The sequence below is a fragment of the Phyllostomus hastatus genome, unplaced genomic scaffold (assembly GCF_019186645.2).
Source record: "Phyllostomus hastatus isolate PE091 unplaced genomic scaffold, TTU_PhHast_1.1 phas_contig_283, whole genome shotgun sequence".
NCBI classification, from domain to species: domain Eukaryota; kingdom Metazoa; phylum Chordata; class Mammalia; order Chiroptera; family Phyllostomidae; genus Phyllostomus; species Phyllostomus hastatus.
In genome coordinates this window covers 7,421,455-7,445,597 of record NW_025333833.1, presented here as the reverse complement: position 1 = coordinate 7,445,597, position 24,143 = coordinate 7,421,455, and the positions used below count along the sequence as shown (strand labels likewise).

Genomic DNA, 24,143 nt, shown 5'->3' with positions numbered 1-24,143 from the left:
AGGTGGTTGACAGCCAAGAGTGAGCTCCTCCCGAAGGACGTGAAGGGGAGAAAGGCTAGAGCTCGGGCAACCTGCCGGGGGCTGACCTGATTCCCTAGAATCCCTGGCGCCCTTCCTCTTTCCTCTCCTTGTCCTTCCTACCCATTTCCCCCTCTTCTAACCCCCCTCCCTTTTCCCTTCCCCAGATAAGCAGCTAGGAGAAACAAAGAACGCGGGCGAGCTGGCCGAGCATCTATCTGCGCTGGAGCCCGGCGCACCGCAAGCGGCTTCTCGTTCTGGGGACGAGGGCTCTCCCGCCGCACGTCCCCTCCCCAGTCGCCCCCGCCCCCCGCGCGCGCCCGCTCGCTCCCTCCCTGCTCGCGTCCTCCCCCACCTTCGCGGCGCTGGGAGGAAGGCGCCGGGGCTCAAGATGGCTTTAGCCGGGCTCTGCGCCCTGCTCGCCTGCTGCTGGGGGCCGGCGGCGGTGCTGGCCACAGCTGCTGGCGACGGGGATCCCTCCAAGGAGCTGGAGTGCAAGCTCAAGAGCATCACGGTGTCGGCGCTGCCCTTCCTGCGCGAGAACGACCTCAGCATCATGCACAGCCCCTCGGCCTCCGAGCCCAAGCTCCTCTTCTCGGTGCGCAACGACTTCCCGGGCGAAATGGTCGTGGTGGACGACCTGGAGAACACGGAGCTGCCCTACTTCGTGCTGGGTGAGTCCCGGGGGAGGTCGAGGCGGCCCGAGGCGCTGGCCGGTGCCCTCACCCCCCCACCCCTCCACCTCGGCTCGCTCTACACACCCACTGGCCGGCGACCTCCCCTCCCCCACTCCTACCTCGGTGGATCCGCCCCATTCCAGGCCGTTCTCCACACCCACTTGCAGGCTAGCGCCTCAGTGCACCAGACTTCTCCCCACATCCTACCTGGGTGCTGGGCCCTCAGCCTCCTTCAGCTGCCCTGACTCAAAGGAGCGGGTCGCCAGAGCCTCTCTGAAATCTTCCCCAGCCCTGACCTCCCCGCTTTCATTCGGGAGCGCGTGGACAGCACTTCTGCTCCGCCACCGGCTCAGCTCCCATAAGCCCTTCTCCCTACTCCCTGGCCACATGCTCAGTTCTCCGCTGCACAGCCCTGAACGCCCACTGCCGCCCACGGCGTTTCTTGCGGGAGGAGGAAACAGGTAGCCCCTTGTCACCTTGCCACGCGTGTGCAGGACACACAGCACTGGCTGGACCTCTGTCTTCACTTACTGAGAGATCCTCATCTGTCCCCAGGTGACTGACACTCTCTCTGGCCTTCCCTCAGAACACCCAAGTTTCCTGTACACCTGGTGTCCCTCCTGGCCAGTCCTACGTGTATAACGGCCCCTCATTCGGCCACCCCCACATCTCCTGTCACCTCACGATGCCCTGGGTAAAGAACTCACCAGGAGGACTCCATTCGTGAGGGCATCCTCTTTGTTCTTGAGGACACTGGAGGTAGGCCCGGGCATTCCTGCACACCTGGCCAACCCCGGCAAGAGGCGCTTCCTTCTTCCCTTTGTGTGTCTGTCTGTTTACATAGCTCTCTTGGTACCCGGGTTTTAACGTTCTTAGGCCACCAAACTCCTTGAGGTACTGGAGACATGACCTCTCTTCTAACCACCCCTTCTATTTCACGACCAAGCTGCAAAGGTGTTGTGGGCTGCCCCAGCTCCTTGCAAAGCCCCACAGGTTCGGGTGACCTCGTTAACCCCTGTTTCCCTCACTGTTTACTGCGCTGGTGTAGCTCTCACCCTGCTGGGTACGCCCACCTTGCAATCCATTTCTTTAGTGATGCTGTAAATCATTCTTATTTTGCCCAGGAGGGAATTCAGAGATAACCACAAGTAAGACTCTAGACTCGAGAAAAAATAATGCAGGCATCTAGGAGCCTGTTCTACCTCTACTTAATGTCCTACAACCTAGAGCTCACTTCACAGGAACCTGGCTTCCTGAGGGCCATAGGCAGGTCAGAGCCGCAAGCAGAATGTTACCCAACCTCTCCTCACGCACAAGAGAGACCTTCACACCGAAACCATTAAGAAGTGGGTGAGTAGACTCCCATGTCCCACCCCCACGGAAAAGCAATTTCCGAAATTGCCTGGCCTTTGAAAAGTTGGTTTATGGTTCCATTAAGCCCAACCTACACCCTTGATGGCATGATTTATTTTTTGTGTTAAAAACATACTAATAATATAATAAGAACTGGGGATGGCGACATTGTAGAGATGCTGGTTATTCAGTGGATGAAAATGCCGTGTCGAAGCCCTGCTGATACGGAAGTACAGTCTGTTCATCACAGCCCATAAGAACGAGTTTAGGGAATTATGTGTTCCCAAAGAGCCTGTTCTGGGAGCCACATGCAGTGTGTGCCGCGCTGAAGAGGGACATGAGTGGGATATGAGAAAGGGAAGATTAGACTAGCGCGTGTTCGCATTCCACGTCCTTGTTTTGCAGAGTCCCAAAGCGAGGGCCTGAAGCAATGATGGGCCCACTAGGATCCAGTGGGCACAGCAAAAGCCCACATGTTAAAGAATGGGTTTCCTGCACCTCCGTGCAAAGCTGCCCACTGCAGCACCCTGCTGGAGTTGCTATGGTAACCTCCTGCAACTTGGCATTGACACACAGGAACAGACTCGCTCTCTCACTTCAGGGCCAGATGCACTTGCTAAATGCATTGATTGTCCATGGCTCTCTCAGTCAACGGGGCGTGTTCAGAACCAGAGATGAGCTAGTACCTGTTCCTTCTGGCCCAGCATCCTCAGGGGGAGTTGCAGTGCCCCTCAGCTCGGTGGTGGAGCGGAGCTGGGCAGAAAGGGAGAGGAGTCCAAGTTCATGGAGGGTAGACTCCAGTGTAGTTGCTTTTGAAGTTAACTTTTGTGGTCCTGGATTCTGCCACTTGTAGCCAGTCGTAAGGGCTATGGTGACTTTGCTTTGGAGCTTTGGTTACTCTTATTTCTGGAACCTTGTCTGCTTAATTTATCCCCTGAAAAAATCTGAATCAGCCAGTCCTGGGAATTTATTGAGCATTCATTTCCTGGGCACTATTAGGATATAGAAGTTAAAATCAATCAATAGATCAGTCAATCCATCCATCAATCAAAAAAGCCTCTTGCCCTCAGGTCTTCTCTGGTCAGTGGAAACACAGACGGAGGTACCGGAAGAGCGGTAAGTGGTAACACCGGATTGTGTGGCATAGGAAGGTTGAGGAAGGAGAAACTTGCATTGATTAAGATCAGACTCCTTGAAGACACAAGCTTGACCTGGGGCCTTGACCAAAAATCAGACACTTTGGTTTCCTTTTGTCTCCAGGATCAAGTTCTGTCACTGCAGTGAGACGGACAAGGATCTTTTCCTTCCCACCACAGCCAGCTTCCCCAGCCTCTTATCCCTGCAAGTCTGCTGTGACCTTTCAGGACTTTTTCAAGACTTTGCACGTGCTGTTCCCTCTGCCTAGAATGCTCTTCCCGCCTCCCCCCCTTGGCAGTCAATCATCCATTTTTCTTCTAAACCCCGCCCCCACGCCCTCTCTCTGGGAAGCCTTCCCTACGCACTTCCTCCACCCAAGGCAGTCTTAGTTCATCCCACTTCTGTGATCTTTATGTAAACACACACACACACACACACACACACACACACACACACACGACCGGAATTAAAGGTAGATTAGACTTGGCTCAGCCTGGGGCAGGCAAGGCCGTCTGACCTCCTGCAAGGAAGACGAGTAGAGGACGGCCGCGGTGGGAGTGAACGTGGTGGGTCCGGCACGTGTTTGGCCGGGAGGGAGATCAGCCTCACGGGAGGAGAGCCACGAGGCTCGCTCGCGCATGCTCTGTGGAGTTCGGCGCGGTTCTCCGCCTGAAATCAGGCGAGGGAGGGCTGACGCCGGACGGCGTTGCGGCGCGACCTCCAGAGGCCACCTCCGCCTTCCCTGTGGTCACTTTGGCTTGTAGGATTACCCTGAGGGGCAGTGGAGCGGATCGCGGGGTCTCCTATTGAGGTAAGGTTTGCCAGTTGTGGTGCAGCGGGCCCATGCGACTTTTGGTTGTGTTTTGTCTGGCTACGTCGTGTTAAAAAGTTTGGATTTTGAATGCATTGGGCCAAGACAGGCCACCGTTAGAAGGCCGTGCTCCCCACACACCCCAACTGCACCGTGGCCCAGCCTCTTCTAAGGCGGCTCCGAGCACCCCAAACCTCTGTTTCGGAAGTGTTGTAAAACTCTCTGCGGCATCATAACTGCAATTTCTCACTTCAGGTGCTTAGATACATAGGCCTCATGCCCCTCTCGGGACAACGGGAAAAGTTTGTCCAGTTAGTCCATTAAAATTCCGTGTGTCGACCCCAGTTTTGCACCTCAGCTCTGGAAACAGCCGATGTTCCTGTTTTGGGAGCTGCCTTTGGTTGGGGGACAACAGGGCCACCCGGAGTGGCTTCCACGGTCGAGTGCGGCGTTCTGTGCGGGGACAGCACGTACGGCATTTATCCGTCTCATCACGAAGGGGGTGCTCCTCTGTTCCAGACCCAACTGCTGGGCTGGTGCGAGCGTCCCGCTTAGTGGAGACGGCCGTTCCTCTCGGGCCTCGGAGCTCGGCGTCGGCCGCCGCGGTTTTGATGGAGGAAGGCACCCCCGAAGATTCACCAGCCAGCCCGCGGAGCCGCAGTGAGCTCCCGAGCGAGGCGCTGTTTCAGGTGTCCGGAGCAGTCCCGCAGGACAGCGTGGTGGTTACAAGAACAGGCTTTGAAGGCGGGTCTGGTGGCAAGGGCAGGCTGTCCACGTTTTCCAGCAGGGGAGCAGTGAGGATCCGGGGAGTCCTGTAACTTAGGGTCGCGGGGAGCCGGCAGCTGATGGCTCCGTGGCTCCAACTCAGGTGGGTAGAACGTTTAGGGCTTTCTCTTTGTTACTGTGTGTGCCTTCGTTTAACAGAAAAATCTCGTCTTGTTCCCCGTGGATCAGTGGAGCCCTGGCAGTGGTTAGAACAGGGAAGGTGCACTTGTCTAGTTCGTATGGAGGACTCCTACTGGGTGCTGTGTGGATACCTTTGGAACGTCCTTGCCCACGGAGTGTCTCCTCACACAGCCCGTGGCGCGGAAGAGGCTGAGCTCTGTTGGGAAATATTTGCCTCGGTTGGTGCACTTCCCTGAGCAGAACTGGGGAATTCTCATTTGACTGTAGTTTCCAGGTTCGGGCAGCCATGTTGCAAGGCTGCCCACAGTCTCGAGGAGCACGGTGGGCTGCCTGTGGGTAGCGTTGACCTGTCCCGCACTCTTCTCAGAAGGGCCCCACGGAAATGCCAGCTGGGAATCTGGGGAGCGTGGGCCCTTGGCAAAGGGAGCCACCCAGAGGCTGCTGTGGTTCTAGCTCCTTTCCCAAGGCCGCTGACCTTGGAAGGGGGGGGACTTGTGCTTAGAATCCACTGTCAGAGCCCAGTGCAGCCGCTTGAGTTACGGCTCCTGACCATTGTGGCTGGTTTCAAATGTAACATCGGACGTGGTTTCCCTTACTGGTGCGCTTTTGCCTGGCAGGAAGCATCCCTAACTTTTTCCCCCGCACGTCTCTCCATCTCCCCTTTGAAAGGAAACTTTAAAACGTGTTACTTTTTCGTCCTTTGCTCTCCGCTAGAGCTGCCTAGGTTAACAGTAAACAGATTTGTATAGAGTGCCAGCCGCATCCAAGACATGGAGGATGAATGGTAGCAATCTTCAGATAGGGTCTTCAGCATTTAAATAACTCATCTGAGCAGAAGGCACTAATTCATAGTGTTATTATTTTACGGTTTCTCTACAGAAATGTAGATTTTATACATCAAAGGAGTTTTGAATGCGGGAGTGATGAATCTTACAGCACATCCGATGCTCTTCCAGATATACTGGTGTGGCTTAAATTCAAGACATTGGAGTTTTTCAAAGAAAAATAAAATACAGCCTTAATTTCTTTATTTGTCTTTGGAGGAAAGATTGAGGTCTTGTTTTATAGAACTCACTCCTTTCAGCTTTCCTCCCTCCCTTGCCCTTCCTTCCTTCCTTCCTTCTTTCCCTCCTTCCTTCCTTCCTTCCTTCCTTCCTTCCCTCCCTCCCTCCCTCCATCCCTTCCTTCCTTTCTTCCTTCCTTCCTCTTTTTAGGAATGTAATTAAACCCATCTCAGATTAAGGCCAGTTCACAAGAACAGAACTGGGCAACCTTTTCGGCAGGAAAATGCCAAGTCTTCATTTCTTTCCTTTTATACCAAGTTCAAATATATGTGCACCAGATGACAGAAAAATCTCTATATTGAGCAAGTTAATCTCCCAGGACAAGTTAAGTCCTATGGTAATTACTCATATACTACAATTTGGCATCTGTCACCATGTTTTTCATTGCAAATATGGAACAGTCATTTTTTTAATCACAGACAATTTAAAACTTGGAGAAAAAAAAACAAAGTGCCTCTGTTGATTCCCTAGGTTTCCAAGGTACAAAATTTTGAAAAAGTAACTTGTTGCCAGCGGTGATCTAAATTGACAGGACAACTTTGGTAAAACCATTTGGCACTGTAAATACAATAGAATACTCGCATGCCTTATGACCCAGCAATTCCACTTCTGGGTGTTTATTACACCAGAGCTCTTACATGTATACACAGGAGTGTTTGGACCAACCTTGGTGGCCATACAAAGCCTGGAAGTGACCTGATGCCCATTGACAGGAGTCGGGACACGTGCCCGATGTTACAGTCAGTCACCCAGTGGACTCTTCCAGCGGAGAAAGTGAACGCGCTGCAGCCACAGGTGCCAATGTGGATACGCCGCACGCCTGTATTGTTACATGAGAGTAATTGCCAGCTGAAATACACATGTGGTGCAGTTTTATTTATGTAAAATTCAAAATAACAAGATACTGTTGAAGGACTTGCAAACAGGATAAAATTTGTATGAAAAGCAAGCAAACAAGGAATGCAAACTACAGGGTGGTATTAGGGCTGGTGGGAAGGGGAAGAGGAGGGCCTTCAAACATTCTGGCGGTTGCTCGATTTAGTTTTTATTTGAGGGAGAGAGAGAGGAAGGGGGGACAGGAAGAAGAGAGAGAGAGAAACATCAATTTGTTGTTTCACTTTTATGTATTCATTCACTGATTCTTATATGTACCCTGGCTGGGGATGGAACCCACAACCTTGTACTATTGGGTGCGTTGTTCTAACCAATCAAGCTACGCAGCCAAGGCAGATACTTGATTTTTGCTTTTATTTATTTTTTAATAAACTTAATTTTTATAAAAGATTTAGATTTACAGAAACATTGCAAAGATACATACCCCAAACACATTTTTTCTAATGATAAACATGTTACATTAGTATGATATATTTCTTTTTTTTTTTAATTTTTTTTAAGATTTTATTTATTTATTTTTAGGGAGGGAAGGGGGAGAGAGAGAGAGACAGAGAGAGAGAGAGAGAGAGAAACATCAATGTGCAGTTGCTGGGGGTTATGGCCTGCAACCCAGGAATGTACCCTGGCTGGGAATCGAACCTGGGACACTTTGGTTCCCAGCCCGCGCTCAATCCACTGAGCTACGCCAGCCAGGGAGTATGATATATTTATTACAACTAAAGAACCATTACTTATATATTATGATTGACTGAAGTCCATACTTCATTCAGATTTCCTTAGTTTTTACCTAATGTATATATAGTTCCAAATACATATATTATAAATATATATGTCCCATCTAGTATGCCACATTACAGTTGTTTGTCCCCTCTCCTTAGGGACTTCTCTTGGCTGTGACAGTTTCTTAGACTTGTTTTTGATGATGTTGGCAATTTTGAGGCATCCTGGTCAGTATGAAAGTCATTGTTTTTCTCCCTTTTCATAACTGTGCTCTTTGAACTGTGCTCTTTGGATGCATCGTCCATACCCAAGGAATGGGGAGCTGAAGTCCACCTTTTAAAAACATATCTATATAACTTACATTAAATTACTCTACAACAGAATCATCTTTTATCTCCCACAAATTTATTTATTTAATCATTTATTCATATCATATGGACTCACGAATACTTATTTTGTACTTTGGGTTATAATCTAATACTACTTGATTGATTTTTATTGCTCCCAGTGTTCCAGTTTTGCCTGATGGGAGCTCTTTCGGTTGACTTCTGTGTCCCTTTGACATGCCCTCATCAATGTGGCTTTTTGGTTTTTGCGCATTTTGTGACTTTCTGTCTGCGCCAGGCTCACTTTGTGTATGGCCCACCCAGGTCCCAGAAGCAGCTGTTTTCTCAAGGAGCCCTGATTCTTTTCTTTGAAGGATGGTGTTAGAAACAGATCCAGGATGGTGGGGCGGGGGCGGGCAGCGGTTATTTCTAGGCTCTGTCAACTGAGAATGAGGAAATGCACGTATGTACACTGACTCATACACATACCTATAAATATTCCCACATGTGACCATCTTGTATATAGTAAGCTAAGCAGGAGTTCGTACTTAGGTCTCCAGCTCTAATCTCTTTTGTAATTATCATTGTCTGGTTTATTATTTAACCCCTGGACCTTGCTGGCCTCCTGTTCCTGCTCTGTTTGCTCCAACAGTGAGAAATCTGGTTGCCACCGTCGCCCATCTATTTGTTTCATTGTGCAGTTCTGCTGAGCTTCTGTAGCTGTGTCAGAATTGTATACGCATTCCCCCGTGGGGAAAAGCTCTATCAGTTAGAGTACCGGTCTTATGTGCAATCCTGTGCCACTTAGCGGCAGGGATGTGTTTTGAGAAATGTGTTGTTAGGCCCTGTCGCCCTTGTGTGAACATCCGGGAGCCCACTTGCGCAGACCTAGCTGGTCTGGCCTGCGGAACTCCTGGGCTGTGTGGTGGAACTTGGTGCTCTGCAGGGGAGGAAAAGAATTTCACCTCTACCCTTCTGGGTTCTTGGCTGACACCCCCCCTATAATAAAAGGTTGATTGGAGGGAAAAAAAGTTTAATAACATGTATATCTCCTTTCAGCACTGTATTTTTGAGATCCATTCATACCACTGTGCTACTGTTTATACCTCCTCGTGTGCCAATCTGTATTGTTTTATTTACTGAAGCTCCATAATGTATTTAATATTTGGTAGGACTAGGCATTCTTTGCTACTATTTTTTAGGGTTCTCTTAGCCATTTTTTTCATATAAACTTTCAAAGAAGCCTGTCTAATTCTAAAAAAAATCAACAAACAAAACCTCCCCCCCCCACCAAATAACAAAAACTAGTGGTATTTTGTTTCAAGTTCTATTAAGATTTTCAATTAACTGAGAAAGAATCAAATCCTTACGATGTTGTGTTTTTCTGTTTAAGTAGCTTGTTTGTTTGTATTAGTCCAGTCTTTCAGCCTGCCCTTTAATAGAGTTGTAAAGTTATTTTTTCTTCACATAGTGCTTTTATATTTCTTGCTAGATTTGTTTCTAGGTATTTTATTGTTTTGTGCTTTTATAAAAGGAGTACATTCTTTTCGTCCGTATATTCTAAATGATCACAGTTTGTGTGTACGAAAGTTATTGATGTCTGTGGATAAATTTTCAGCCTCACGACCTCACTGAGCTCTCTAGTTAGCGGTGTGTTTCAGCTGGCGCTCTCGGGCATTTTAGCTGTACGGGCATCACGTGCACACACTGATCATTTCATAGCCTCCTCTCAAGGTTTTATACTTCTGATTTATTCTCCTGTCTAATTGTACTGGTTGTAACTCCAGTCCCATGTCAAATAAGGATGTGATCATGTAAGTTCTTGTCTTTTCCTGATTTTAATGGGAATAACCCTGCTGTCTTGACATTATGATAATGGATGTTGGGTTAAATAGACAAAAATGATCACATTAATGAAGAATTTATTGGATTTTTTTCTGACCCAAAATTGTTAAACATATTTTCAGTATTATGATCCTGTGTTTTTCTTTTTAGACTTATTAAAAGGATGAATTATGTAAGTAAGTTTTTAATTTTTATTTTGTAAAGCGTTTTTAAATTTCTTTTCAGAGGGGAAGGGAGGGAGAAAGAGAGGGAGAGAAGCATCAGTGTGTGGTTGTCTCTCACGTGCCCTCTGCGGCGGTCCTGGCCCACTACCCAGGCATGTGCCCTGACTGGCGGTCAGCCTGGCAGCCCTTTGGTTCTCACAGGCCTGCGCTCAGTCCTTTGAGCCACACCAGCCAGGGCTGTAAGTAGATTTCTCTTTTTTTTTTAAAGATTTTATTTATTTATTTTTAGAGAGGGAAGGGGGAGAAAGAGAGAGAAACATCAATGTGTGGTTGCTGGGGACCGTGGCCTGCAACCCAGGTATGTGCCCTGACTGGGAATCAAACCTGCAATGCCTGGTTCACAGCCCTCGCTCAATCCACTGAGCTACACCAGCCAGGGCAGATTTTTCAATATTGAACTTTGTGTTCCTGCAACAACCCTCGGTTGGTAAATGATGAATTATTTTTTAAATATGTTGTTGGATTCTGTTTTATTATTAAGGATATTTTTGCATCCATGCTTCTAAGTGAGGTTAGCCATATTTTCTTTGTGTGTAAATCTTTGTCAGGATTCGGTATTAATTTTACAATTTACTTCCTAAAAATAATTCTCAAGTTTTCCTTCTTTGTTTGCTCCAAAACAATTTCAGTAGCTTCACCATTATCGACAGAGCCTATAATCGTAGCCACCGCACTACCCAGTGTGGGGCATAGAACGGCCGACTTCAGAACTGGTTCCTTTGCTAGTAAAGAATGAGCCACTAAATCAGACGGGATAGTAGAAATTCTTCCCAGAGGAAATGGTCTACGTTGAGATTAAAGGGTAGTGGGATGGCGTTGGTAAGCATCGGGGTTCTGAGTCTGGGGGATAAATTGTGAGCTCTAGCCTAAGGAGGCAGGAAGTGAAGGCGTGAAAACCAAATTGGGTGAAAGGCTGTAGAGAAACACTCAAGCTTTTACACTTTGCATGAGACCTTGCATCATACTCTGCCTGAAAAATTGAGACTGTCAGGCATAATTTCTCTTGTACCCTCAACTCTCAGACCTGTGGCCCTACCCCCAAATTCATTTTTACCTTTTCATCTCCAAATGCCGGCATTTAAAAAAATTCAATAATATATTTTAAATCCAATATATTCAAAATAGTATTATTTTGGTATACAGTGGTACCTCAGTACTCATGGTTAATTCGTTGTAGAACTCATGACAAGTGCTGGAACCGACGAGTAACCAGTGATGAAGCATTTTCTCTTGTGGGGCAGCGTTGTGATTTATGCAAGTTCTAGCAAGTGTGACGAGTCCCGAGCAAGCGCTGAGTGCCGAAACATTTTTCTGTCTTGTCAAAATGCAGTGAGTAGAGGGTTTGATGAGCTCTGAAGCCAACAGGACCGAGGAATGAGTACATCATCAACATGCGATTATTAATGAGACATTTTACGTTCTCGTTTGTTCTAAGCCTTCTAAACCCAGTGTGTATTTTGCACTCAGAGCATATCTCAGTGGCACCAGCCACATTTCAAGCGCTCAGGAGCTGCCCGTGGCTGGCTGGTGGTCACTGTGTTGGACAGCACAGATAAGTAGTTGTGAAGAAACATCCCAGTGCATAGGAGCTACAACCAATACCCAAATAGCTTAAACCCGCTCGTGGCAGCTTGCCTAGCTTTTTGAAGCCAAGGTCAGTGCCTTTTAGAGAGGAGCGGTGCAAAGTTGACTTCTTTTTCTTTTTTGAATTGAATGTCCGTACTTGTTTTATGTAGATATTGTCAAAATGCCTTCTTTTAGCAATGCATTATTTTGTTAGTCATGAAACATAAAACACTCCATACATTGCACTTCATTTCTCAGAAACGAGAGCAGTTTTAAGAATGTGTTTTTATAAGATTTGCCCATTTTTTTTCATCGCACAATAGCTGCTTCTTCTTGTTCTTTTTCTTGTTCTTTTTTTTTTTGCCAATACTTTTTGAGTAGCTGCTAAGCACTGGTCATGATAAAGAGAAATAAAAAAGAAATAATGGAAAGAGAAATAAAAAGACACAAGCCTGTCTTCACAGACCAAGAATTCTGCCTCTTCTGGGACCTCACTGTACCTATCATTTCTTGCTTTTAGATCTTCAGTTTTTCTTTCCACTTCTTTTTCCTGTTTCTTTCCCTTCAGCCTGTAGACGTATTCATGTTTCTCCTATCTTAAAAAATGATTCACTTACCTGTGTACTCGCTTAGCCAGCGCCGTTCTTCTCCCTGCTTGTGGTGGCTTTTGACTTCTCGTAGGCTTCTTTGTACTGAGGTTGCCTTTGACCTCCAAAGGTTAAGTTCAAGGCACTCTTCTCTCCTCATCTGAACAGCCCATGGTTGCATTTGCCACTGCTGATCTTCCTTGAAATCCTGTCCTTCTTTTCTTGGGTAATACTCAACTTTTTCATAGGTAAGAAGGTACCTTGTAAAACTAAAAGAAGCCTGACATGGCCAGGGCATAAACACAGAAAGAGTCCTCCCCAGATCAGCGGTGGCACCTTCAAAAGCCTCTTGATTTCCTACCTTACGGCACCGTGTTGACTCGCAGTCTCCGCTGAAGAATGCTCAGGATTCTCGGAAGGCGTGAAGGGTACACCGGGATGTGGTTCCTATTTCTCTAGCCCCGTCTCAGATTAACCTCGTATGAGTTGGAACTTTTCCATTGCAGGTTAGAGCCAACTTAACTCGAACCGATGTAAATGATGAAGGAGACCCATAGGCGCAGGTCGATGAGAAGGGTTGCGTGTGTCAGGGCTCTGGCTGTGCGTCTCTGTGGTCCTTATGGCTCTGGCCTCCTCTGGGTGTGGGGACCTGCATCCCGGGAAGGTAGCTCCAGGCATCACGTCCCCATGATGGGCAGTGTCCAGAGGAAGAGTCAGGGTGGCTTCGGAGAGCTCTCTCATAGCAGGGGAAAGGGTGCTCCCTCCCAGCAGCCCCCTGCAGCCACTCCTTACCATGCTTTGCTGTGAGTCGACTTAGGCCGGCCCAGCATCACAAGACCCATCCCTCTGTGCACCGAGAGGGAGGCGGGGACTGTCAGCTTCCATGGATCAGGGTTCGTTTCTGGAGCTGAGGTCCCGCTCCCAGACCACAGGGGAGAGAGGTGGTGAGGAGGAAGCCTTCAGCCACTCCCTCCGCTTCACCCTCCGGGAAGTGGTGACTCGTCGTTCCCTCTTTTACCGTTTCCCCTAAATCCCTTCATTCTTCCATGCGCCGCACATCTTCGGTGCAGCCTCTCCTTCCGAGGGTCCTTGGCCCCTCCTTTGTGTTCTCACAGCAGCGCATGCGCACTCCCTGGGACTACTCTGTAACGTAAAAACGAGCTGCTTCTCCATCCGCCTGTCCCACGAGACCAAAAGGCTCCTTAGAAGCCGACAATTCCTCAGTCCTCTCAGCGCCCGCAGCTCCCAGCACGGTGCTTGTGCGGTGCTTGTGCGGTGCTTGTGCGGTGCGCAGCACGCACTTCGTGAACGCACGCTGAGCTTGGTTCCGCTGGGCTCCCCAGGCTGACCCCTGAGCAGCCTTCAGGTCTGGCTCAGCGGGTCTCAAGCATTTCACAGATCTTCCCTTGGATCGATGAGACCATTTCTAGAAGCTCTTGGAGGTGAAAACACTCTTTCTCATGATACGATGCCATTACTTGTCTTCCTAGTTACTTACTCGGAAGAATGCAGCTTTACTTAGGGATATCCTAATGAGCCGCTGCAGATTATTTATTAGTCTACTAAGTACTGAGTGCTTGTCCTTTCAGCCACCGAAGTGACAACGTGGGGAGTGCACAGACAGTGTTGGTGCCACAGCTGAAGTGTGCTTGTTCGAGCTGGGAGCCGAACTGTCAGCTTTTGTCTTATACCACCGTTCTTGCCTGAAGCAACAACTTGAAACAACAAGTAAACTGCAGGGCGGGGCAGAAGTGGGGTTACAGTTGTGAGTACACGAAACACAGACTTTCTTCTTGTATTTTATTATTATTAAAATGTTATTTTCTATATGAATAACTGTAAACCTCCCTTTGCCCCACTCTGTATAGTTATGCAGATCTGGATGTTTGGCCAACGTGTTTTTGAAAACGAACATCATGAACTTGGAAAACAGTTGACAGTGTTTGTGGCCAATGATAAACTCTGAGCTTTTGAGAGGAAAAAAACGAAGTATCATTAAAAACTTGTAAATGCCGCAGCGAGCTTGACAGCTTCCCCATGCTGGTCGATGTATCTTGTGAGGCCAGCAAGGCTATGAACAAGGGACAGTTGCTGAAACTGCGTCATGAAATGGGCCGCCATTTGGAGCATCTATGTAAATCCATGAGACAGTATTTTCTTTTTTTATATATATAGATTTTATTTATTTATTTTTAGAGAGGGAAGGGAGCAGGAGAGAGAGAGAGAGAGGGACAGAGAGGGAGAGAGAGGGAGAGGGAGAGGGAGAGAGGGAGAGAGAGAGAAACATCAGTGTGCGGCTGCTGGGGGTAATGGCCTGCAACCCAGGCATGTGTCCTGACTGGGAATTGAACCTGCGACACTTTGGTTCGCAGCCCGAGCTCAATCCACTGAACTACGCCAGCCAGGGCGAGACAGTATTTTCAGAAGGACCAGTGCGTGCTATTTCAAAGCCGTGCTTTGGTAACAAAGCACATTCACATTTCAGACGGATGCTGAAGAGTGTGCAGGACGCTCAGTGGATCATTTCTGTCGCCACATGGCCACTCACTTTAAGATAGTAACGCTTGCTGACTTTTGGTGTAGTATCAAAGAATAGCCACACTTTTTTTGAAATGGCTCTGAAAATTCTGCTCTGTCTCTTGTAACCTAATCTCTGGGCGAGAGGCAGGACTTTCTTCCCGTACTCCGGCCACAGTCTCACGTCGCCGCTCTGTATTCGGTGCAGCGGCAGAGGTGAGAAAGCCCCCTGTCATTTCTGAAGCTGGACATTTAAGAGCTGCAAAAAAAAAAACAACCAGAAGAACAAGTTAAGTTACTCTTTGCATTATTTTTTAAAAGATTTTATTTATTTATTTTTAGAGAGGGAAGGGAGGGAGATAGGGAGAGAGAGAGAAACATCAATGTGCGGTTGCTGGGGGTCATGGCCTGCAACCCAGGCATGTGCCCTGACTGGGAATCGAACCTGCGACACTTTGGTTCGCAGCCCACGCTCCATCCACTGAGCTACGCCAGCCAGGGCTCTTTGCATTATTTTTTAGTCATAAAAATATTGTTTGTTTTCATAAAATACATGGCGCCTATGAACATATAGTGGGTTTCTTACAGGTTTCAAACAAATTAAGGAATATTTAAAACATTTTTCAGTTCTGGCTTTGCATGTGGTAAACGTTGACAGATGTGGCCCGCATGGACCAAAGCTACTGTACTTTTTTCAGCAATTTTTCAGAAGGCCGTGGTTGCTGAGACCAAGAACCTTGAGAACCCCGACGGAGGCTGGCTGGCTCCTCCGCTGGGGACTGACCCTGTATTCCAGAGAGAATGAACTGTCTTTCACGCAAATGTTGGCATCCTTGGTTTATATTTTTGTTACAACACCCCCAACAGTGGCATTAGTTGGTATTCTTGCTTTTTTCTGGCCCAGAGATTTTCAGCCTTTCTCGTCTCATGGTACACACAAATTACCAACACTCTGTGGCACATCAAAACATGTATTTTCTGCCAATCTGACAAGCATAGGTATAATTTTGATTCATTCACACAGGGTAGCTATTATTGTGTTGGCTGTTGTCATTTTTTTAAATTTGACAATCTAAGGGAAGAGTGGCCAGTGCCCCTGACTAAACAGTCAGGTGTTGCATTTTGTTTGTTTGTTTTTAAGATTTTATTTATTTATTTTAGAAAGGGGAAGGGAGAGGGAAAGAGAGGGAGAGAAACATCAAAGTGTGGTTGCCTTTGATGCGCCCCTTGTTGGGGACCTGGCCTGCAACCCAGGCATGTGCCCTGACTGGGAATCGAACTGGCGACCCTTTCGTTTGCAGGCTGGCGCTCGTCCATTGAGCCACATGAGCCAGGGTAGGTGTGGCATGTTTTTAAAATTCTTGTGGCGCACCGGGTGAAAATCACTGTTCCAGCCAGTGAGCCTCATGATGGTGCATATCTAGTAGTCAGTACTTGATGAATAAACGAGAAAAAAGTGGAATGAATGAATGAATGAATGAATGTTCATTCCTGGTCTCCTCCTTCTACTCCAGCTCTGTTACTGAATTTTAACCAGTATCCTGTGGTTCCTTTGGAAGACAGGGCTTTATACACATACACAGACACCCACACACGCTCTCACACAAGCTACATGGTAACTTTCATCCATTAGATGGGCAGTGTTTAGCCCCCGCCCCTTCACCCATGTGGGGAATGGCTAGAAGTCAGGAAGGAAATGTGATTGGTTAGAACCGGAGACGTGGAAATAAAGAACAAAGTGACAGTGACCAGAGGGAAGAGGGGAGGATAATGGGGGAAAGAAGGGGAAGGATCAAGTCCAGGAACACGTATGAAGGGCCCATGGATATGGACAACGAGGGGGGATTGAATGTGGGAGATGGGGGGTGGGTAGGGCAGGAGAGAGTAATGGCGGACAAATGGGGATGATTGTAATTGAACAACAATAAAAAAAAAAGAATTTCCAAAACATGGTGCCTAAAGGTGCTTTCTATAGCCACTTTCTTCAGGATTTTGGATATACCGTCAGCCTGAAAGGCACACTGTTATCATTTCTTAAAAGTCACAGGGGACACTGACCGAAAGCCTATGGCATTTAAAGCAACTTTGGCTTATTCCCCAGGGGTCTTAAGATTAAAAGGCCAGGGAGATGGCTATTGTCTTGAGCCACTTGGAAGGGCTTGCGCTGCTCTAGACAGACTCTGAATCCAAGGCACTTGCATCTGCATTTACCACCGGAGGGAGGGAGCTGGAGGTTCATTTTCCTCATGGTGCAGGAGCAAGGGGCCTAGAGAATAGTCTGAGTTTCTCAAACCTCAGTCCCAGACTGCGTGGTCCTGGGGACTGGACACTTGCAGACTCAGAGATGCGAGGATTTAAGACACTTGTTCGTGGCAGATCTCTCCGTGTCTCCCTGAAGTCAATTCCGTGTCTTCTCATGGCCAGAGGCGATGGGTTTAGGGACTGTGGCTTGTGTCGGATCCCACCAGTTGGCTCATTTGTCACGCAGGTATGCTGTGGCTTACCTGCTGAGGAATTCTTCCCTAGAGTGTGTTTGTGGGAAGGGGCTGGAATCCCATCATGCTCTGTACGGATGCCTTGTATGGAATGAGGGATCATTAATAACTTTCCTAAGCATCTGGAAACTTTGGCGCCTCCAAATTGGAGCAGATTGCCCCTCGACCATTGGGGCCGTTACCCAGTGGGTTAAGCCGGTTCAGAGATAACACCAAACCACTGGGCTCCACTATCAACTACTGATTCTTTTTGGTCTCAGCCTTACGCGCTATTCATATTTAGTCCAGTAAGCTGGTGTAGAGAGCACATTCCAGAATTTCTCATGACCTCATCAGCTGCAAGTTACAGGCTGTGCAAATATGTAATAACCATAATTTCCACAGGGAGTTGATAAAGTTCTAGTAAAACCTAAAGGCAAAGAAAGTTGATATTTCATTTACCTGTGAGTCCTTGTTTAATGTCAGCCTTGCCCAATAAGTGATAGCTTATTATTCTGAAATAATGTTAGGCTTACAGAAAAATTGCTAAAATAATGCAGAGGTGCCCCTAAAGCCCTTCGCCCAGCTTCTCCTAATGAACTTCTTGCCCAAGTGTAATGAATGGTCAAAACTGAGAAATAAGCATTGGTGGGAGAATATGTTTAGGTGGTACTTGGGCTACACTTTATCAATATAACATTTAAACAAATAGTAGCACATATATGACTTAGAAAACAATAGCCATATCAAACTCATAATTTTATTGATTTTTTTCCACTAAGATTCAGGTTAAGCAACAGTTGATGTAAAATAAACTTTAATTTAAAAACCATGAGAGTGACTACAGTTTTAGGTGGTGTTGGCCATGGCCAGATAAAATTATGAAGATGTGACTGGAATGAGTGAAATTTGGGGGCCTTAAGAACATGTGTGGTTTGGAAACACTAAGAATTTACTTCCTTCATCTTACTGCCTCAGTTGCCACTCCCTGGGTGCCAACTTCCCGGGGTGGCGTTGCTGCTTCTGGGTGCCACTCTGGAGTGACTTGTGTCCTCCATCCTGTAGGTGACGGAGGTCAGGTCTGGAGTGACTGACGTCCGGCCCTGGAATGTAGCAAAGGGGACTTCCCTGTAGCCCTGTCGTTACAGTGCAGACGGATGACTATGGTGGCGGTGATGGGCGTTCATGTTCTTCCTGAGACAACTTTGGCAAACGCTTGGAAGTGCTGGTACCAGAGGGAGGTTTTTGGGGGAAATGTAAATTACCCAGTTACGGGGCTTTCCCCAGTACAAATGCACAAACGCTTTCATCTGCGGGCCACCGAGTAAATCTCTCGTCCTCCCCGGTCCTGTGCGGAGGCGAGGATGGAGAACTCTGGAGCGGGGCGGCTACTCGAGGAGCGAGGATGGGCACTTGGGGCGCGCAGCCGGCCGGGAGCACTCGTGTTTGATTTCCAGGGGTTTTGCGGACCCCCTCTGTCTGGTGAAGTGCAGCCCTCCCTCCTCTCCCAAGAGTCAAAATCACTTTAAATAATTTCATGACTCATGAAACTCAGCCTTCCGTTTTTTATATGTCCTCCCTCCTTTCTCCTGGCTCAAAAACTCCTGGTTTTCCACGCGTGCTCTCCTTGTCAGTGGGGGAGAGCTTGAGAGGTAGGGCTGAAGTTAAGGTCCCCCGATTTCATTGTCCTTGTAGGAGTCAGGAATTTGCTAGATTAAACAATGGCCTCCAGAGAGAGCAAAAGTGTTTTTTTGTTACATGGGATGCTTTTTAAATTTTTTTTTAACCAAAGCCTTTCTTGAGGAAAGTAGACCCAGTCCCCCTGACTACAAGGTGCTCTTGGTTTTCCCTGTTTTCTACGTAAAATCTGGGATATGGAGAGTGATAGTGATGCATAGTTTGATTGGTAGTTGTCACCTAATGGCCTCCTGTATTTCCCTTCTATATTTTTATATTTTATATCTGCCTGGCTTTCCACATCACTCCACAGCAACTGGTATTCCAAAGTAAGGCCAAGTCCAGGGTGCTCTGGAGTAGCGGGAAACGGAGTCCAATTTCTAAATGTCAAGCACATGAACGGGAGCGAACTCAGTCTTTTAGTTCCACATTGGCTGTTATTTGTTCATTAATTTTTAAAATTCTTTTATTTCTTTTCCTGGGTTGGCTTATCATGTAGTCACCAGTGGCAGTATGAGCATGACTTAAACCAATACAACAGCAATTGACCACTGAGCCACACACCAGCCACCTTGCTGAGAATTTGTAGATTTGCTGGTTATGTGTAATTACTTGTTTTATTGCCTCAGAAACAATAACGACAGAAAACACAGGAGCAAGGGGAGGCGCCTACATAACCATTAGAGCTAGGGATCATGGCATGGTGGTGTGACAGTCCCCCCCTGGCTTTGTTTTACCGGTGGACACTGATACCGTCCCCTGGATGCATGAGGGCCATCCAGTAAATTGGCTCAGTCGTTTGTACTGACTTGGCGAGGGCAGCCGCTGCTCCCCTGTGCTCTGCAATGACAATGACACGAACTCACCTGCTGGGTGACTTCATTCAGTCCGGTGAGACAGTGGAGCACACAGCTGGGCTTCGGTTTAGCCCCCCGCTGCCATTGGCGACACACTTATTGTTGGGGTCGAGTGGACCCCGTGAATGTCACCCCTCTTCCTTACCCAAGTTCAAAAGCAGTCAGCAGGCAGAGGCAGGAGGTAGTCGGAGGTGAAAACATTACCTTTCTTACTGATAAAACCATGCTGGGAGACGTGGCTTCGATAGGGCCAGAAGGCTTGCCTAACGTTCGTTTTAACTAAACGTACGTTCCCAAACATCAGGCTTCCTGGGAAGTCGACCTGACCCTACGGGGCCCCTGCAGAGTTCAGAGGTCAGAGCAGTGGGTGCGCTTCCCTCAGGCATGGAGACGCCCGGAACACAGGGCGAGGAGTCGGAGGAGCGGAGCCCTGCCAGCTCGGGGCTTTCTCCCACACTCATCCCTCAGATGGGTTCCCCTCCTCCCACAAGGAGTTCAAGGGCAGAGCCCGGCAGTGCCAACCTGGAGGAGGCGTGTTACCTACGGAAGCGGGGATCCCGGGGGGAGCAGCTTCCCCACCACCTCCACGCTCTCCCTGCTGGGCCCTGTGCGGAGGACTCTACCTCCGTGACGTCACCCAGCACGACTGCCCTGTGAAGTGAGCGCTGTTCTGCTGAAAGGGACTGACGCTTCATGAGGGTAGTCTCCCCAAGATCACACGGCGAGAAAGCGCGTGGGTGAAACTCATCCCTCCACCTACCTGACCGCAAAGCCTATGCCCTTGACCGGAGCCCTGCGAAGTCTTAGACCTTTTACATGTATCACTACTTCTCACCGTAGCGTGCACCCGGGCATAGTGCCACATGTCTCTGTTTCTTTTTTTTTTTTAAAGATGTTATTTATTTTTAGAGAGAGAGGGATGGAGGGAGAAAGAGAGGGAGAGAAACATCAGTGTGCGGTTGCCTCTTGAGCGCCCTCTACTGAGGACTGAGCCCGAAACCTACGCATGTGCCCTGACTGGGAATTGAACTGGCAACCCTTGGTTCACAGACCAGCACTCAATCCACTGAGCCACACCAGCCAGGGCAACATGTCTTTATTTCTCTGTTGCATTATCTGCTCAGTGCGGGGAACAGTTCTGACTTAGGTGAGAGAACCCTGGCAAGCAATAGGTAGTAAAGAATGGTCAGGAACTATAGGGCGCTGATATACACATGGATACCCAGTGAGTGCACATGTGGTTGAAGGATCCACACTTTACAAGGGAGAGTAGCGGGCCGTGCTCTCCTCAAAACGTGCTCTATGTGTGAGCTGACCTTTCTGGGTGAAGGGGGTTAGCCTTGTTTCCCACGAACTGGTGCTTAGGAGATTTTTTCATCCACCTCGTCCATCCATAAAACACTTCCGAGGCATCTAGTCTGTACCAGGAGGCCTGGTGCTAAATTAGGAGGATGCTCTGGTAGATAATGCTCACATGACTCGGGACTGTAAGGAACCATTCTCCTAACAGGAAAGGTGGTTGAGAGGCTTATAATGTCTGCTCAGCTATGGCGGGTTCTTGACAGATCTGTTTTCGGCCGGCATAACTCTCACTCTGCTCAGAAGCACTTTTTCACTGCATCTGACACTAACAGAAAAACACCGTTGCTTTTACGTGACTCACGATACTTCTGACACCCAGCGTGTGGGTTTTCCCCCACACGGCCCAGTTTTCTAACCCGCTGGATATCAGTTGGCCGTCCCGACAGCCTGGAATTAGCGCAGACCCCTCTGGGAAGGACCCTGGGAAGGACGCCCCCTCTTCAGATGCCGGTCACAAGTCCTAGGTTGTCACCTGCGCGCCTCTGACCACAACCCTGTCATCATTTTCAATAATTGCTGTAATGGCTTACAGAGCTCAGGGCCACAGTTATTTACACTTACCTGTTTATCAGGAAGGGGACGATACAGGAACCAGGCAAACGTCCGGGTGAAGGGGTGCATACGATGAGGGGTGGAAGGGTCCCCAAGCGCAGGGGCTCGGTGCCCCTGGAGTTGTGGGGGGGCCGCTCTCTCGGCCCCTGGGTGTGTCCACCGCCCCAGAAACTCTGCCAGCCTCGTACCTTAGGGGTTTTTTATGGAGGCTTCATCGTGGAGCCGTGATTGATGACTGACTCAGTCTCCAGACCCTGCCCCTTCCCCGGAGGATGGTGGGTAGGGCTGGAAGTTCCGAGCACCCAATCATGGCTTGGCCTTCCTACTGTCCAGTCCTCATACGGGAGCCCACCAAGAGCCCTCTCGGTACAACACAAGGTGATCCATCACTCAGGACGTTCCCAGGGATTTAGGAGCCGTGTGTAAGAGAGTCCTCACCACGCAGGGAAAAGTAAGGGGGTTGAGGAGCTCCGTGCCAGGAGCCAGGGACAGAGACTGAATGCGTATTTCCTATTAGTCACGGCTGCCTATCGCATTGTCGCGGTGACAGAATCCAACATTCATTCAGTCACATGCTTGAAGGTGGCTGTGAAGACACTTGTTTAGTTTTCAAGATTCTCCTTGACTAGGGCCAAGTGGGGGGGGGGCGCCTTTTGAGCTCAAAATGGTGGTGTTTTGGGAATGCTCTCGCCATTGGGTGGTTAGTGAGATTTGGCTTATTTACAAGTATATTGTCTTCTTTCTATTCTGAGTGCAAACATCTCTCAGCTATCTACGAAAAACTTTCTTAAAGTCATAATAACCTCCAATACAGCGTGAAAGTGCGTGGGATATTTAGACGGCCCAGACCGAGGATCCGTGACTCCCTCTGTTGGGAGAGAGAGTCAGCAGGGCCCCAGGAAGGGAGACGAGCAAGACGAGGGGACATCTTCCCAGCTGTGTCGTATCTTCTTGCTGCTCTCTGTAGTAGATAAAGTCACTGCATTTCTGTCCACTTCGGGTCTTCTGCTTGTAAGATTAAAAGAATAATTATTATGTGGTAAATCCTAAACACAAGGTTTCCCCCTTATTTCTAATGGACTTCCTGACATTCAAGAATCTAAGTTATTTCCACAGTATCCAGCAGGGCTGTCCTAACCACTGCATCCAGAGTGTCCTTGCTTGACGACCTGAAGCTTCTGTCAGGACAGGCGCGTTGGTCTTGATTTGGTTCGTAGCATGTTTTTCCTATAGAATGTTCTCCTCCCTTTCTCTACCCCCTGAAATACCAGTCCTTCTAGAAGGATCAGCACGAGTCCCTCTCTTTGATAAAGGCCTTCCGTAATTGCACTATTTCACTTACCGTATTTTTCGGACCATAAGATGCACTCCCCTCCCCTCCGCTCTGCCACCCCCCCCCCGCTGCAAATTTGGGAGGAATAATGGTTGCCACTACTGCTGTTGAGTTTTCTGTTTACATTAACATTGGTGAAATCGTATGTTATGAAACATTTTACCACAGTTTTTGCTTCAAAAATTTTTTTCCTATTTTCCTCTAAACCTAGGTGCGTCTTATGGTCTGAGAAATATGGTAGCTATTCCTCATCTCCTAAGTCCCACCGCTCTTGTTACCTAACTCACGTTATTTTAGATCCCTTAACTCTTTGCTGTGTGTTTATTTTTCCTCCCAGCTGGATGGAAAGCTCATGCATAGGAGGTGCTATTTTTCTGTGTCTTCCAGTTAGAGCCCTTGTCTCTGTTAGCGCCCAGAACAATGCTCTGCCCTTGGCGGATCCTCAATAAATAGTCACAGAATAAACACAGGAGCCCTCGTCTGCTGAGGTCCGCTAAATCCTGAGCTCCGTTGATAACTCACCCCCGGAAAGGTTTTCAATGGAGTGTCCTTTTCTTCCCAGCTTCCCTGCATGGTGAAGTGGAAAGAGCATAAACTTTGGTGTCAGAGAATCCACCACTTACTCATTCAATGACCACAGCCAAGTTTTACTCAAAGCCCCTAAACATCGGCTGCCTCATCTGCATAGCAGAGATAATGCTTTGCGCCTATGAAGGCAGGAAATCACTTTTGTGGGGAAGCTGGCACGGCGGCTGGCCCCAGAAAGATGGCTGTCCTCGCTCCCCGCTTGGACCCCGCCCAGACTGCACCTTTGCCTCTGCCTTTGATCAGGTGGCCCCCCAGTGCCCCTCTGTTCAGTTGTGTCCTGATTAATGAACGCTTTCTAAGGAAGCCCAACTCGGTGCAAACAAACTCACAAAAACCTCCTCTAAATCTCGGGAAGCCTGGCTGTCGGAGCACATTAGCATGACAAAACCACCTCGGGACGGCTGTTTGTCCCTGTGCAGTTGAAGAGGGAGCCCTGTTGGCTCAGCAGAATGACCAAGGGCTCAAATATATCCGAACCCACAGCCTCTTCTTCCCGTGCTCCCCCTCCTCTGGCCCGCGGCCCGCAGCCGGAGATTCCTCAGCGACTCCCCCTCGGCCCCACTACCCAAACTGGGAAGGACCCGATGTAGTGAACACCGTCCGTCCGATGAACAGATGGGAGTTGAATGTGAATGTAGCCAGTGCGTTACCTCAG

The 24,143-nt window shown here is 48.4% G+C and overlaps 1 protein-coding gene across 2 annotated transcripts in view; it reads left to right on the top strand.

Annotated features, from left to right (window-relative positions):
* The first annotated feature begins 401 nt into the window (after positions 1 to 401).
* ASTN1 (astrotactin 1) overlaps positions 402 to 24,143 on the top strand; it is a 269,721-nt gene continuing 245,979 nt past the window's right edge. For both annotated transcript variants that reach the window (XM_045838783.1, XM_045838782.1), the window contains exon 1: positions 402 to 692. In XM_045838783.1, coding sequence (XP_045694739.1) covers positions 410 to 692 — 283 coding nt within the window. In that variant the 5' untranslated portion in view covers positions 402 to 409. The remainder of the gene's footprint in view (positions 693 to 24,143) is intronic.